Here is a 17286-nt window from a genome sequence, read left to right on the forward strand (position 1 = left end):
CTAGACTCTCGGGAAGACTGAGGGCTTCTGGCCAAGTTCACAGCTTTGATATTGAGGTCGAACCCTAGAACCTAAAACATCATCAAACGGTTCTAACAGAGACAAACAGATGTAGAAACAAAGAACTTGATGTCCGGCTCTATTTGTGGACCCCAGATGGAGAAGTAGTTCAGTGTATCAAACTCAGTCGTAATTCTTTTCTTCACAATTTTCCAACGTCTCCTGGAGCTTCAATGTGAATAGGCGGAGCTAAACTGCTGAAAGCTAAATAGGTGGATATATGTAAACACATTGTGACATCACAAAAACAGAAATCAAAACAGACTGTTTTGAAATGGAAATTGGAAATGAAAGATACATATTGAAATGTGAGAAATTTGTAATATTACACAGACATAGCCATTTTATTTTCTACCCAAAACCAGCAATGAATGTGCATGAATCTGCATTTTTAAATGTAATGTTGATAATAATAAAATAGTGGTGAATCTGAATATCAGAATGCTTCTTCCACAGCCTCCCTGCTATGAGTGAACTTATATACATTATATTTACAGCATTTAGCTGACTTATCCAGAGCAACTTACAATTTGATCATTTTACACAAGTAGGTGAAGGTGGTGTTGGGAATCTTGCCCAAGGACTCTTATTGGTATAGTGTAGGGGGCTTGCCCAGGTGGGGGATTGAACCCCAGTCTACAGCGTAGAAGGCAGAGGTGTTACCCACAACACTAACCAACCAATATAAACACAGTTTACGTCAACAGACTTCAGGCAGTGCTTTCATGACCATTTAATGCAAGAACCTTCTGTGAGGGAGCTTTTATTGGTGGGCTTTATAGGTTTATCTACCACTCTTTGTGGACATTTCATTTATCAAGGCAGGACTTGCAGCAGGACTGCAGACATGGCAAAGGACATGATATAACAGTCCTAGATATTCCCAAAGCCCTGCTTTTCTCATTGTTTGATTACATAATTAGCGGCCCTTGGTCAGACGGGGGAGGAGTCGGATGTATCTGTGTGGACGGGGCCCTAATTACAGACTGAACGCGATAAGGCAGCAGGAGTGTGAAGGAGTTAGAGGTAGCTGTGGGGTGGAAATGTCGCTGACATGGTTCTTTTAATGACACATCAGGGCTGAGTGTCCTGGCTGTGGCAGCGGTGGCCCCGGGCCGTCCGTCACCGTCTCCCTGCTGCAATAGCAGCTGACACACACACGCTTCCCTGTGCACCGCACCACTAATGGACTGGCATGTCAGAGGTCCCACCCCAGCACGGACGGTTCTGGATGCTGGCGGTGAAATGCACTCTCTGTGCAAAGCCCCAGCGGACTGAATCACAACTCCAACAACCCACAGCTGCAATCAGGCCAAATCTGAAGCCTCATCGATCATTTGCCACGTGTGCAACACACAGGAGTGCCAGATTCTAGGACACCAACTTAAGTCTGTTAAGATCTACCTCAACAAAAGCAAAGGACATGGTTTTAAAAGCAGTGCTATAAATACTGTGGGGCCTTTAAGATGCATTATTGGAATTAAACACATAAAATTACCAAACCGCTGCCCCCTACTGGTCAGTCTAATACATGTAGTATGTATTATAAGAGATTTTTTTTTAATCCCACCTCCACATTTAACCCATCCATGAAGCGAAACACTACATACACACTAGTGAATACACACACACACTAGGGGGCAGTGAGCACACTTGCCCAGAATAGCAGGCAGCCCTATCCACAGCACCCAGGGAGCAATTGGGGGTTAGGTGTCTTGCACAAGGACACCTCAGTCATGTGCTGTCAAGCACTGGGGATTGAACCGGCAACCTTCCGGTTCTCTCCTCATAACTTCAACATGGTAATCTTAGAGAAGGAACATTTTCATGTAATATAAAAAGAAAAAAGGAGCTATTAAGTTCTGATAGGACCGTGACAATATATAGTATTCTAGAGGGGTATAAAGCCCCCTCACATTGGGCTATGTTGCAGTGGAACTGCATACTCTGGAATGATGGAGCTCCATCCAACACCTCTAGGACAAGCTGGAGAGATCCAGAACTGACTGTCCAACATTAGTACTTGACCTCGTTAATGCTCAATCAAACCTTCACAGCATTGTTCCAACATCCAGTGCAAAGCCTTCCCAGAAAAGTAAAGGCTGTGACTGCAACAAAGAGGGACAAACTCCTTATTTATACCCTTCGTTGCAGAAGAAACGCTGGAAGAGCAGGTGTCTACAAACTTGTGGACATACAGTGAACAGACTTGAAAAAAGATGGTTCTTCAAGGGTTCTTCAGTAAAGGCAATGGCTACATTTAGAGCCATGAGTTCTATATAGAACCGTTTCCAGCTTAAATGTTCTCATGGTGAATAAGTTCTTCAGAGTGATGGAGAACGTGCTTTACATGGTTCTATACAGCAGCAGAAGTGTTCTGTAACAAGCTTGACATCATAACAAAAGCAGAATCCTTTTTGGTGCCATATGGAACCACTTTCAAACGGATTCTATACAGAACCACCTGCAACACATTCTCCATCAATCCTTCCTCAATGCAAAGAACTATTTAAGAATGTAACAGTTCTATATAAAACTCATGGTTCTAAACAGAACCTTCTTATTAAGTGTGCAGATGAGAACTGAAACACGCTTCAGGACACTATCAGATTCTTTTGCTAGTTATCAACATTAGTAATAGCTGAATGCAAAAACAAATAAACCTGCTTTATTTATACAAGAAAAGAAAATAACAATATGGTACACTGATCTACAACCAAGTAAAAAACAAACAAAACCAAAAAAAGAACATTTCAAAGTGTAAGAGAGAGAGAGAGAGAGAGAGAGAGAGAGAGAGAGAGAGAGAGAGAGAGAGAGAGAGAGAGAGAGAGAGAGAGAGAGAGAGAGAGAGAGAGAGAGAGAGAGAGAGAGCGCCACAACACTGTAATTGGTTTTAATCACTCCATGAAGATGAGTCGCTGGAGTCGATGCAGTACAGACACCTGGGGTTGACCAGGTAGCCCTCTGTGGATGAGTAGACCGACAAGTCGCCGTCACTGCTACTGCTGTCCTGGATCACTACCACTGCCACAGATGGGACTTTGCTCTGACCTGTACAGACAGACAGACAGACAGACAGACAGACAGACAGACAGACAGACAGACAGACAGACAAGATCCATTAACGACCCATACCATGGAAAAAAAAAATTTTTCTTCTCAATAAATAATAATATCTCTCCATGGATCACTACCATATCGTGGTGGAGGGGTTTCTGTGCTTGAATGATCCTAGGAGCTATGTTGTCTAGAGCAAAAGCTCCTGGTAGGGTCTCCCATGGCAAACTGGTCCTAGGTGACAGGCCAGACAAAGTGTGATCCATAATCACCCCTATGAAAACAAGAAAGCAGGACTTGTGTACCCTGCACGGAACAGGGTTACCGGGGCCCTCCCTGGAGCCAGGCCTGGGGGAGGGGCTCGCCAGCGAGCGTCTGGTGGCTGGGCATTCACTCATGGTGCCCGGCCGGGCCCAGCCCGAAGGAGCTACATGAGTTCCCCCTCCCATAGACCCACAGGGGCCCAGGAGGGGCAGTAGTAGGGGTTCGGTGCTTTGTGGATCGGGCAGTGACCGAAGGCGTGGGCCTTGGCGTTCTGATCCTCGGTTGCTGAAACTGGCTGTTGGAACTTGGAACGTTACCTCACTGGCGGGGAAGGAGCCTGAGTTGGTGCGCGAGGTTGAGAGATACTGGCTAGATACAGTCGTCTGTGTAATCCTCGAACCCGGTGGTGGACACCCCAGGTGAGAGATGCCGTCAAGCTGAAGAAGGAGTCCTACCAGGCATGGTTGGCCTGTAGGACACCAGAGGCAGCTGGCAGGTATCGACAGGCCAAGCAATCTGCGGCTTCAGTCGTTGCCAAGGCAAAAACCCGGGTGTGGGAGGAGTTTAGTGAGGCCTTGGAAAGTGACTAAGTCGACTCCGAAAAGATTCTGGCAAACTGTCAGGCGACTCAGAAGGGGAAAGCAGTGTGCCACTAGCACTGTATATAGTGGAGATGGTGTGCTGCTGACTTCCGACTGAAGACGTCATTGGGTGGTGGAAGGAATACTTTGAGGACCTTCTCAATCCCACCAACACGTTCTCCAGTGAGGAGGCAGAGTCTGGGGACATGGGAATAGGCTTGTCCATTACTGAGGCAGAAGTCGCTAAGGTAGTTAAAAAGCTCCTTGGCGGCAAGGCTCCAGGGGTGGATGAGATCCGCCCTGAGTTCCTCAAGGCTCTGGATGTTGTGGGGCTGTCTTGGCTGACATGCCTTTTCAACATTGCGTGGACATCGGGGGCGGTGCCACTGGATTGGCAGACTGGGGTGGTGGTGCCTCTTTTTAAAAAGGGGGACCGGAGGGTGTGTTCCAACTACAGGGGAATCAGACTCCTCAGCCTCCCTAGTAAGGTCTATGCAGGGGTACTGGAGAAGAGAGTCCGGCTTATAGTCGAACCTCGGATCCAGGAGGAGCAGTGTGGGTTCCGCCCTGGTCGTGGAACACTGGACCAACTCTTTACCCTCTCCAGGATTCTGGAGGGTTCATGGGAGTTTGCCCAACCAGTCCACATGTGCTTTGTGGATTTGCAGAAGGCATTCGACTGTGTTCCCCGGGGTATTCTGTGGGAGATGCTTCGGGAGTACGGGGTACATGGCTCTTTGCTACGAGCCATTCAGGCCCTGTACAAACAAAGCAGCCGATTCTATTCATAATTTTTATGGATAGAATTTCTAGGTGCAGTCAGGGGATGGAGGGTGTCCGGTTTGGTGACCTCAAGGTCACATCACTGCTGTTTGCAGATGATGTGGTCCTATTGGGGGCATCAGGCCGTGAACTTCAGCTTTCACTGGATCGGTTTGCAGCCGAGTGTGAAGCGGCCGGGATGAGGATCAGTACCTCCAAATCCGAGGCCATGGTTCTCAGGCGGGAAAGGCCCTCTCTGAGTCGGGGATGAGCTCTTGCCTCAAGTGGAGGAGTTTAAGTATCTCGGGGTCTTGTTCACGAGTGATGGTACAAGGGAGCAGGAGATTGACAGGTGGATTGGTGCTGGGTCAGCAGTAAAGCCGCTGCTTCTCCACGTCGAGAGGAGCCAGGAGGTGGTTCAGTCATCTGGTTTGCATGCCTCCTGGACGCCTCCCTTGGGAGGTGTCACAGGCAAGTCCACCCGGGAGGAGACCCCGGGGAAGACCCAGGACACGCTGGCGTGACTATATAGCCCAGCTGGCCTGGGAGCGCCTCGGAATCCCCCCAGGGAGCTAGTGGAAGTGGCTGGGGAAAGGGAGGTCTGGGCCTCATTGCTTAGGATGCTGCCCCCGCGACCTGAACCCCAGAGAAGCAGAAGATGATGGATGGATGGATGGATGATGAATAATAATAATAAAAAAAAAAATAGAGTATAATGCCGTATGACCACTGTTGTCATTTCAACAAATACCCTTCACTTCCCAGTCCATGTGGCCCACATATGAAAACTGTGCTGTAAAACCAGCCGTTGTTTTTGTGATTCCACTACAACCAACTCATTTACATATATCCTTCTATTCAGGCTACAGCAGTTTAGCTCCACCTATTCACACTGAAGGTACAAGGAGTGTTTCAGGTTGGACTACTTTTAAATGAAGCACAGCCAATCAGAAAACAGCCCATTTACATTATTACAGTCTAAACACAGACTGAATATGTGGACCTCAAAGGAGAGAGAAAAAAAAAAGAAGTGGTGTATGGGCCCTTTAATGGGACAGACATATATCCATTCTTCTCCCCAGAGACTTTTAAAATGTCTATAATATCTCTGACATCACAAATGATAACCTTTAGATAATGATTCGTTAGCAAATGAGTCAGTTTTTATATGAAATCTCAGATTTTACCACAATTAATTATCAACTAACTCGTATTGCAACTAGTAACTAGTAATTCAACTCGTATAATTAACTAGTATTTCATTCTACACTGTATAAATTATCATTGAATACATCAACAGCAATTATTACTATGACAAGTTATTAAAATCTTTTGAAAAGTAGTGTAAACATCCTGTGAAAACATCTAGAAAATGTTTTGTTCAATACCGAAAGCATGCTCTATTAAAAATTATAATATCTAATTATAATAAATTACGACATACCAAAACTGAAAAAGATAAAATGCCACCTTGAGACTGACTGACGACTAATGAGATTTGAAAAATCACCACCAAAAGAAACGGTTTTCCACACTATAGCCATTTTAAAAGTAGAGATAAACTGCGGGATTTGTAGAGTCGACTCTTAGTTTTACCCGACAGCACATGCTACTGAAGACATGATGAGAACGCACCTCTCACCTTTCCTCTCCCTAATCAGAGCCAGCCTCCTCTCCTTCATCTCCGTGCTGAGGTTCTCCACCATGCGGTCGATGCAGTTGTCCAGCACCAGAGAGCGAGTCTGGGAGAGAATGGCCTGCCTGCAGATCGGACACTCGTCCTTTCGTCTCCGCCAGTCACCGATGCAGTGCTGACAGAAACTGTGCGCGCAGTTCAACGTCACAGCCTGAGAGAAAAAGTGCAGTTTACTATTCAGCTCATCAAAAACAGTTCATGCTTCTTGGGCTGTCACAATTATTTATGTTAGTAGTCTAACAAAATAATCTAAACAGTCTGAAGCAGGGGTCATCAACTGGTGGCCGAGAACCAGCAAAGGATCTCAGCAGACGGAACGGAGCACTTGGGAAGAAGAAGAAGAAAAAAAAACAGCAGCAAAGCCAATTAAAATAATAATAATAATAAAGAAAAACATTTTTGCGAAATACTACATTCAATATGACCCAGTGCGGCATCTGTAGCAGCCCTGTGTTGCAGGTTTTAAGTAACGACTTTAGCCGAAGACATCACATCATAAGACACTACAGGCAGAGGTGGACGAAGTACACAAACCATGTACTTGAGTTAAAGTAGAGACCCCCAAGGTAAAATATTCCTCCAGTAAAAGTAGAAGTTCCTCCCTTTAGACCTCCACTTGAGTAAAAGTACTAAAGTATTTCCCTTCAAATGTACTTAAGTATAAAGTAAAAGTACTAAAAGAGTAATTCTGGCTCTGATCTGGTCCTGTTATCATTTTTATAACCAGACTGGCTTCATGAACTCATTTCAGGTGAAAGTCCTCCAGCGTCTCTCTTGGTAAACCAGTCTTTTAATAGAACGTCATTAATTAGTGACGCTGACGTCTATTAAAATGATCAGAAGCACAAAACACTGAAGGGAAACAGTTTCCATCAGGGAGAACCGAGTGGCTCTGAAATCACTTTTTACACACAAGCAAAGTTTCAGTTTCAGATTTATTTACAACTTAGTTCCAAGTTTAAGTTGAATAAAAACTGGCTTTAAACTCAGGATCACAGATGAGCTCCTTTACTATGTTGATCTGTAGGCGTCTGTTCATAAACATAAACCAGCCCAAACTCATTTACTATAAAATGAAATGGTGTTTGTAGAAATTCAGAAAAAAGCCGCGTCAGTCTCGACTGCATATGTGGACATATTTCTATATTGAGCTCTATTTACACAAAGTTAGGTTAGTTCATCATTTATGTTGAACAGACTCTCCCAAAGTTTTACGCTGCTGCGCTGACGTTGAACCGCGTGCTGCACTGGGTCGGTATGACCAACAGGTCAAAACCAGCTCTAAACAAAGTGACCGCTGGGCCCTGATTGGTGCTCTGGCTTTGCGCTTCTTTCGTTTTGACATGTGACGTTTTTATACACACAGAAACCAAAAGGAACGACAGATTTCTCAAAATGTAGGAGAAAAAAGTCGGATATTAGACTCTGAAATGTAGTGGAGTGAAAGTAAGAAGTCGCCTGAAATGGAAATACTTAAGTAAAGTACAGATACACGAAAAAACTACAGTTTAGTACAGAAACTAATTACATTTACTTAGTTACTGTCCACCGACTACAGGCCTAGATATCAGGCCAGAAGGAGAACAATGTCAGACGTCTTCATAGATTTTTTAACTTTATTTTGCTATTTCGAGTCTGAGTAGTGAAGAGACAACAGGGTTTGTTAAAAAGGACGATGCTGATGAAAACATGAATTAACAGAGAATTTAGAAGCCAATGGATCCGACGATTCGACGAAAGAAAAATGACCTCAATTTAATCTACCTACAAAATTCAGCTCTGAGGGCAAATAAAATGAGTCAAAGCTCAACATGAAAGACCGACCAGAGTCTCGTCTACTTTGACGAGGGCAAGAGCATGAAACGCTCAGTAAGAAAATGTATTGATTTTTATTTTTATTGATTTTTAAAATCATCTAATTACATTTATCTTGTGAAAAGATACGTTTTTTTCCCTTTCATTAGAGTTAAGTGACACTTCTGCTTCACAAACAGCAGCCAATGGCCATACAATGTTTAAAAGCTCATGAGATCATAAAGTATGTTCAGAATAAGAGTTTAATAAAATACACTGGATTTATTTTTAAATACAGGTCTTAGACTAAAACTCAACTACACATTTAGTGTTTTCCTTCATGTCAGCTGTGTTGGAACAGGGAAAACTCAGTAGGAAAGAGCCAGGTAGTTCCATAAATGTGTAACCAACCTGTCATTCCACTAGACATTTATATTAGAAATTAATGGAGAAGATGTGGATAGAGTGGACAGCTTTTGTCTACTCTAATCATTTATTAACAACAGAGGATCCAGCACTCAAGAAACGCAAAATGGACCAGCACTCGACAGAACAAGGATGAAGGAGCTTGAAAATATCTTCAATGATTTTTCTCTAGAAACAAAATCCAGAATTGTAGAGCCCAAGTTGTAGTTTTCTCTGGGGTTCTTTATGAACGTGAAAGCTGGACAAGTATATATTTATAGTAAATGAGTTTGGGCTGGTTTATGTTTATGAACAGACGCCTACAGATCAACATAGTAAAGGAGCTCATCTGTGATCCTGAGTTTAAAGCCAGTTTTTATTCAACTTAAACTTGGAACTAAGTTGTAAATAAATCTGAAACTGAAACTTTGCTTGTGTGTAAAAAGTGATTTCAGAGCCACTCGGTTCTCCCTGATGGAAACTGTTTACCTTCAGTGTTTTGTGCTTCTGATCATTTTAATAGACGTCAGCGTCACTAATTAATGACGTTCTATTAAAAGACTGGTTTACCAAGAGAGATGCTGGAGGACTTTCACCTGAAATGAGTTCATGAAGCCAGTCTGGTTATAAAAATGATAACAGGACATCAGAGCCAGAATTACTCTTTTAGTACTTTTACTTTATACTTAAGTACATTTGAAGGTAAATACTTTAGTACTTTTACTCAGGTTGAGGTCGAGTAAGGACTTCTACTTTACTGGAGGAATATTTTACCTTGGGGGTCTCGACTTTAACTCAGGTACATGATTTGTGTACTTCGTCCACCTCTGCTAAAGACCCAAAGAGAAGACAGAATATTCTCGGAAAACATCATCCATATGGCCACCAGGAGTTGGAATATTAATATTTAGTGCCACAAGGCGACCATACCTCGATGAAAAGCTCGGAGCAGATAATGCACTGCAGTTCATTTTCTAGCACTTCTGTCATCTGTGTGACAACCTCCTCCTTCTGCGCTCTTGCCTTCTCCTTCTCTTCCTGCAGGAACCAGAACCACAACATTTCAGTCGAACAGACTACAACGCACAGGGACAAGGGCACTGAGGATGATGAGGGTGCAGCAGATTTAAAAGGTTGGTTACCTGCAGCAGCTAAATAAATAAATAAATGAATGAATGAATAAAAAAAAAGATCCAAATGTGAAACTAATTTGAAAATAGTGAAGATGTATACCTGCTTGTTTTAGTAGAGAGTTTACTTTTTTATGTTTTTATATATTTTTATCATTTTAAAAGCCTCCAGAAGCCATGCACTAAAGAAAAGAGGTGCACAGAGTGAAAGTGTGTGCAGAGCTGTGGACATTTCTTAGCCCAAATGCTGCCTCATGTTATTTTATAAATAGGGTTAAAAAACCTAATGACAATTCACTTTATATATCACCTGTTGTATCTCCTGCTTGGAGTGTGTTCGAATGTGTGACTGTGGGCATGACAACTGGTTACCATGCTACACAACAATTTGACTGCATGTAGCTCAACTCGTCTGCATGAAGTTTGTCCAAAAGAAGCGAAAACAGAGAAAAACGGTGTGCATCAGCTGTTCGATGCATCAGGTATGTGGCTATTATTTGTCTTATTATACACTTTGTTTCGTGTAAACTGTGGAAAAAACAGTCAAAACAAAAAGTGGCAAATCATTTTTGCATGACGCCACCGTTCACGTTACAAATATGCTGTTTAAAATTTCAGTACCCCCAACTCAACACACTTTCCAGCATCTCTAAATGAGCGACTAGTCTGCTATTAATATTGTCTGTAATTCACATCCATCAGAAACTCCTTTAAGGCATAATCATGATGATGGATGTGCAACTGATGTCCAAATGATAACTGAATGAGTTAGGCATATGAAGCTGATGACATCTCTCGTGAGCCATTTGCTCTTTTCTCCTTCTCATTTAAGGCACTTTTTAATCCTTTGGTAAGTAGTAATAGTTTCTGTAGGTCTGGACTAAATACTGAAGGTGGTCGGTGTAAATCTAATCAGTCCCCACGTCTCAGAGGGTTTACCTTGGTAACCTCCAACTCCTTGTCTTTGGCCTGTAGGACCTCCTTAAATCCTTCCCTTGCATGTTTGAGCTCTTCTATCACTTTCCGTTGCTGCGACAGAAGTGAAAATGAAAGAAAACATAAAATAAGTACAATAAAATCCTGGCCTGACTGCTGGGATTTGAAAAACACAGCTCTTTGCAATTCCTACCTCTTTTAACGCCTCCTCCAGCTGTTTCTTCAGACCAACTTCATTCTGTTGGGCTTGCTGCATCTTTGACAAGCAACAGTTGTTGTAATGAATTGCTATTAATTACACAAACACATGGCAAAAAAGTCAAGAATAACTACTTGTGAGTTCAGGCCGACATTTTTGTGGAGGCAAAACTGTGAAGGCAAGTTTTCCACTTATTGTAAACTGAAAAGAGTCGCTCATCGAAGCCCATAACAGCTGAGAACATCTGCCCAGGACTCCAACAGTACAACAAAATTTACCCCTTACCCCAAATATTACTACCGCTGATTTCTAGAGGTAACAGTGAGTCACACAGGATCAAATCAAGTCTATTAGAGATACTGAACAACGTCACACTATTTGAGGTTGTATTGTGGCTACAAGGCTAATGTAGTAAGGATGGAACAATCCACCAAATTCAGTATTTGATCTGATACAGCAGTGTCTCAATTCATTTTAATACAGCAAAAAAGCCAAAAACGAGTTAATATTTTATATGTAATACGTTGATGGTTCCGCTTCAGATTATTAGAACACTTAAAGGGTTTTGCTTTTTCGTTTCATAATGTTCTGCATGTATGTCTCAGCCATGAATGTCTTTAATTAATTAATTAATTAATTAATTAATCAATGCCCGGAGCGGTGGGCAGCCCTATCCACAGTGCCTGGGGAGCAGTTGGGGGTTAGGTGTCTTGCTCAAGGACACCTCAGTCATGTGCTGTCGGCTCTGGGGATCGAACCGGCGCCCTTCTGGTCACAGGACCAGTTCCCTAACCTCCAGCCCACGACTGCCTCAATACTTCATACTTTAGCACAATCTAATTCTGAACCTTACGTTGATCCTGAACAAGCTTTTCGATCAGCAGCTGTGAACGACTAAACTTGGAAAAAAAGCCAGAAACAAACAGAATACAATTCAGCACGAGATGGTGTGAAACGCTTTACAGACTGACTGGAACGAAACATTCAGGTTAATTCATCAAATACTGGAAAGGCTGAAGTGAAGCCGACACTGCCACACTTTCATTCCACAACACAAAAAGGTACTAAGGAATTGGTTATATTAAAACATTTGATTCAACGTTCGAGGGTCAGCAACGTGGTGATATTTTGTAATTCATATCCTGGCTGCTGTTCATCAGTACTTAACAACTGCATGCTTCATTAAAAAGGCATAGTGAGTCTTGCTCAACTAAAGTACAGTAAGTAAAACATGCAATAAAAGTATCCACAGTTTTTTAAAAGTGGCACGTGTTTATGCCGTGGAAAAATGTCTAAGTATCGCGATATGATATTTTGGAATCATCACCCACCCACAGACTTCATTTTTAATTTTTTCTTTATTTGACAGAACTGCTGGAAAAAAGCAAAAGAGCATTGAAGGTCGTGTTTTTATGAGCAACATCACTTTCACCTATAACTTTTACCTTGAATTACTGAGTGTTTTACTTATTGTTGAACATGAATTACAAAATATCACCATACTGCTGACCTCCCCCTTGAACATTGAATCGAATGTTTTAACATCACAGCCACCGTGTTACTCAAGACAACATGCTCTTTTTACTGCTTAAATACGATATCGCTGCTGGAACAAAACCCTGCATCTCCAAAATGATCATTTTAGAGGAGAAGGAAAAAAACAACTTTATCTTTAACGTAAATCAATGGAACCAAAAGTCATTTCGGGTCTTTCCTTTTGGTCCATTTGCCATGAAAGTTACACACAATGTATTGTTAGTCAAGTCCAGATAGGGTTGCAGTAGCAGTTGGGAGAACAGAGAATCCCAGATGACCCTGTCCCTGGCAACGTCCTCCAGCTCATTGCTGGGGGACCCCAAGCCGCTCCCAGGCCAACTTGGAGATGTAATCCCTCCAGCGGGTCCTAGGACGACCCCAGGGTCTTATCCTGGTAGGACCCCCACTGGGAGGTGTCCAGGGGGCATCCGGATCAGATGCCCGAACCACCTCAGCTGGCTCCTCTCAATGCGGCTCTACTCTAATCATCTCCTGGATGGCTGAGCTCCTCACCCTATCAAATAGAGTGTAGCCCGCCACCCTGCGAATAAAGCTCATTTCCGCCGCTTGTATTCGCGATCTCATTCTTTCGGTCATTACCCACAGCTCATGACCATAGGTGAGGTCAGGATGTAGACCGTTAAACAGAGAGCTTCGCCTTATGGCTCAGCATCTTCACCACTACAGTCCGGTACAGTGACCGCATTACTGCTGCCGCCTGTCCCGGCCTGCAGCCGATCTCACGATCCCTCTTGCCATGACTCGTGAACAAGACCCTGAGATAATTAAACTCCTCCACCTTGGGCAAGTCCTTCACCCTTCCCTGGAGTGGGGTTTGGTTTATTCTTAAATTTTTAAGGTTATTTAGGTGGACTCTCCCTGCACCATATATTTTGGTATCTTTGTTTTTTTTGTGTGTATTTTAAATTGAGCAGAAATAAAAAAAACTGCTGCTTTACTGTGCAGCAGTAAACGTCTCTCACCTCAAGTCTCCTTTCCTCCTCACAGATGGATTTCTCCAGCATCTCCACACGGTGTAGGGCCATTTCCTGCTGGGAGTTCAGCTGGCCTCGTAAAACCTCCATCTGTTCCTGCAGCTCCTGCATCTTTCTCTGCTGCTCCGCGCTGGCACGCTCTTGCCCTGCCAGCTCGGCCGCCCGTTTCTGAGTGACCTCCATTCGTTCCTTCAGCGCTCGCAGGTTGTTATTGTAGCGCTGCAGGGTGGCTAGCTGCTGGCTGCCATCACTGCAGTGGGCGGAGCTACCGGGTGGGTCATTAGGCCCACTGTAGGCAGGTAAGACGCTCTGATGCGCTGCTGCCGTCGGACACGGCTGGGCACTGGACTTGTCTGTATTGGAACTGCGATACAGCTTGCTCTTGGAATCCAACGTCGTACCTGCTTCCACTTCATCCGTGCCAAACTTACGCTTCGACTTTTTGGGTTTAGGGACAGAGATGTTTGCTACAGCCTCTGCGGCAACACCCTTAGTCAAGAAATCTTTGATTTTGCTGAGTCTGCGACGAACCAGGATGTACTCAAACTCGACTGGATTGCCGTCCAAAGGAACACCTAACCTCACAACATCACCCTGCTGTATGGCGTGAGGTTTCCGAGGGGAAATACGTGTTCCGTTCACCCACACTCCATTTATGCTCTGAAACAGCGGAGAGGGGAGAAAAAAAAAAAGAGTAAGGATAACAGCTTGAGCTCAACTCAAATCACCTACTTCAGTACAATTTTGAGCCACTGTTAAAATAAAAACTGAAATAAAATTTGATCTAGAATTGTTGAAACACAATGCAAAAACACGAATGGTGGAACCACTGACATTTGAGAACATGTATCAAAATTTACTGATTTTTAAACCTTTTAATGGGTTAACAGCTTAATATAAATCAGAATGCCTGACCATGTCTGAATTTTCTGTTTTCTGCTTTAAAGGAGAACTGCATATCATTGATTTTTCTAAATTTCTGCATATGTCAGTGGTTGAAACACAAACAGGGTGATTCTCAGATTTCTTTACAGTGGCGGTGATAGAAACCGGGGGTCACAGTGTTTACACACACAAATATAGGCATTTTATTTACTATCCAAAACCACCAGTGAACCTATGTGTGTCTTCTGAGCTTTTATTTGTAATGTTAATGAAGGTAAATTAGCAGTAACTCTGATTTTTTTGTCTTTGAGAACCATTTTGCCTTTTGAGATAAAGATCTGACCTAAAACATGAAGTATATCAACATCTCCGGCATCAATCAGCGTATTTATATTTATGTCTGTGAGGGGCCTTTTAGAGATGGACGCCTGGTTCCTATCATCACCACTGTGAAGAGTTCTGACTCGGTATGGACCTCTAGAGCACCTAACACTTAATTATGCAGCATTTCTGAAACATCTGAGGAATTTCCATTTAATGGTTCACATTTCTTTTACACTTTCACTTTTATTAAACATTGTTTCTTCTAGTGCTCTTTTAATTTTATGCTATTTCTTGCCATGTATTGCTTTTACATTACTGCTATGAACAGTAAACTACATTTTCATATATAAAACATACAGTTATTATTATATATTAGACAATAAGACATATTTCAGAAACTACTAGTTACAATTATGAATCCAAGAGAGCTGTAAGGCATAAGCACAATAAATCAAGCTGACCTATGTAAAGTACTGTACCTCATTATCAGTGACTGTCCACTGTCCATCCTCCCTCTGCTTTAGCATACAGTGATTCCTGGAGATCATCAGTGGACAACTTACCGACAGGATCTGATGGGTGACATTCAGGCCACGGCCTATGGTAACCTGGTCAAGAAACAAAAGGGTCATTTTTAAAAAAAACTTACATCCCTAAACTTTTCAAATGTTTTGAGATAATCAGGTAATCAGGCCTACAGGTCATTAACGGGGCTGATATTAAGAATGTTTTGCCAACCACTTGTCTTCAAAAAATAAAACACAAAATATATGTGAAGATGTGTTCATCTTAAAGAGGGAAATGACCAATTATATCCACCAAGTTTTCCAAATGTCTGCATATTTCAGGGGTTGAGATGTAAACAGAGTCATTCGGAGTGGTTTGGTGTGAAGTGGCTGATTTGCAGAGGCACAGATTTTACAGTGGTGGTGATGGGAACCATGATTACAACACAAATACAGACATTTTATTTACCACCCAGAACCACCAGTGAACCTACATGCATCTTCTGAGCTTTATATGGAGTGATATGAAAATAGTGACACATTTGGGGGGGAAGTTCTCTTCTATTCCGACTTATAACACCCTTCATGTATCCATCTACCATGAGTAGATTAAAATAAATTGATCATAACACGTGTTAAACCAGGACTTCATACCAGAACTACCATAAAACAATGTTTTAGACACCAGGCACTGTATCCATAACCATCTCATGCCAGCAGCTTTCTGTGAGGGAGCTTTTAGAGGTAACTAGATGTCTGGTTCCCATCACCACCACTGTGAACAATTTTGACTTACTTTCTCTGGAACGGAGAAACGTTTCGCGACAAACCACCCTGGATGACTTGTTTACATCTAAACCGTTTATTATGCAGATGTTTCAGAAAATCGATGGAGTCTCATCATGCAAGTTAGCTTAGCTGTGAGCTTCATAGAGTTTCGCTCTGTTAGCATTAGCTCCGCCCTGTCGAACAAAGTAGTATTGTAGTTATAACTACAATACAGAACCAAAACACCTCCGTTTACATTCAATGAGACATGTTATTATGCTAAACGTGTCAATATGCACCCAACTGGCTCCAAATGGTCACAACTGGGTGTAAACATTAGCTGTAATTAGCTTAGCCACTCAGCATTTTACGAATTCTCCGTTCCACCTTAAATAGCGACGCTGGGGCGCCAGGAGAAACCGAGGCGCGTTACCTGCTGCTCCATTTAAGGTGGAACGGGAAATTGGAGTAAGAAGCTTCAGCCTCAATAACAAAGCTTCAGTTAACGTTACCTCAGAGTTTTCGTACAGCCGTAACCAGCCGGTGTCTTTCCCAACTCGTTTTAAACACCATGTTTTGTCATTTACACAGTTTTCTCCCTCAGCACTGCTCTGTTCTTCATCGACCTCCTCCATATTTCACTCAAAATGTAGGACTAAATAACCACGACGACGAGATTTGCTGTCATTGTACACGGCAGATCTGCAGGAAGCAGAGCTAAAACCAAACTAAACAACAAAACTGGCGTAAAATAGCATTAAACTGAACAAATTTGAACAAAAAATAACAAAAATGAACAGAATTATAAACTAATGAACTACATTAAACCGCACTAAACCAACCCAGCTAACCAACTTAGCTACATTAAACTGAACTGAACCGCTCAAGGACAAAACTAAAACAGAAATGATCAAACTACAAAAAAATGTACAGTAAACTGCACCAATTAGCAGCTCAGTCAGATTTATGAGAATGCAGATTACACCAGATAAAGGCGAGAGATAACACACACAAAAAGCACGAACATAAAAATATGAAAACAGCCGATTTATGTCTTATTTTGTTGTGCATTTCAAAATAAAAGTCCACGCTAACCCTTTAAAGGGTCCATACTCTACATATTTCTAGCATCTCTGAGGTCTACATAAAGGTATAGGTATTGTGAATACGTAGACAGAACACAGAAATTAATATCTAAAGTTAGATCTGCTTGTTTATTAACTATTTTAATTTATCAGAATACATGCTTGTTAGACAGACCTGAATAAGTGTGGTAAACGGTTATGTAGTGAAAATTTAGTCATTTTACATGGCCATTTTGCCACCTCTCTGTATGCCTTACAATGGAACAGGCTGTTTTTGTTACTGTGCCTTGAAGACTGATTTAT

At 42.5% G+C, this 17286-nt stretch overlaps 1 protein-coding gene across 3 annotated transcripts; it reads right to left on the reverse strand.

Annotated features, from left to right (window-relative positions):
• Positions 1 to 2702: 2702 nt before the first annotated feature.
• Positions 2703 to 16939, reverse strand: rnf8 (ring finger protein 8, E3 ubiquitin protein ligase). 3 transcript variants are annotated; one of them, XM_017695624.2, is made up of 8 exons: positions 16411 to 16939; positions 15104 to 15232; positions 13404 to 14075; positions 10879 to 10935; positions 10689 to 10778; positions 9550 to 9657; positions 6367 to 6571; positions 2703 to 3111 (listed from the first exon to the last, which is right to left on the reverse strand). In XM_017695624.2, exons 1-8 carry the CDS (start codon positions 16531 to 16533, stop codon positions 2954 to 2956), a joined length of 1542 nt encoding a protein of 513 aa, XP_017551113.1. In that variant the 5' UTR covers positions 16534 to 16939; the 3' UTR covers positions 2703 to 2953. The 3 variants fall into 3 exon arrangements, with proteins under 3 accessions (XP_017551113.1, XP_017551112.1, XP_017551114.1); XM_017695623.2 differs by having other exon boundaries at positions 10879 to 10941; positions 16411 to 16937; XM_017695625.2 differs by having other exon boundaries at positions 2919 to 3111; positions 6360 to 6571; positions 10879 to 10941; positions 16411 to 16938.
• Between the last annotated feature and the right edge of the window lie 347 nt (positions 16940 to 17286).

Source organism: Pygocentrus nattereri, chromosome 4 (assembly GCF_015220715.1).
Source record: "Pygocentrus nattereri isolate fPygNat1 chromosome 4, fPygNat1.pri, whole genome shotgun sequence".
NCBI lineage: Eukaryota > Metazoa > Chordata > Actinopteri > Characiformes > Serrasalmidae > Pygocentrus > Pygocentrus nattereri.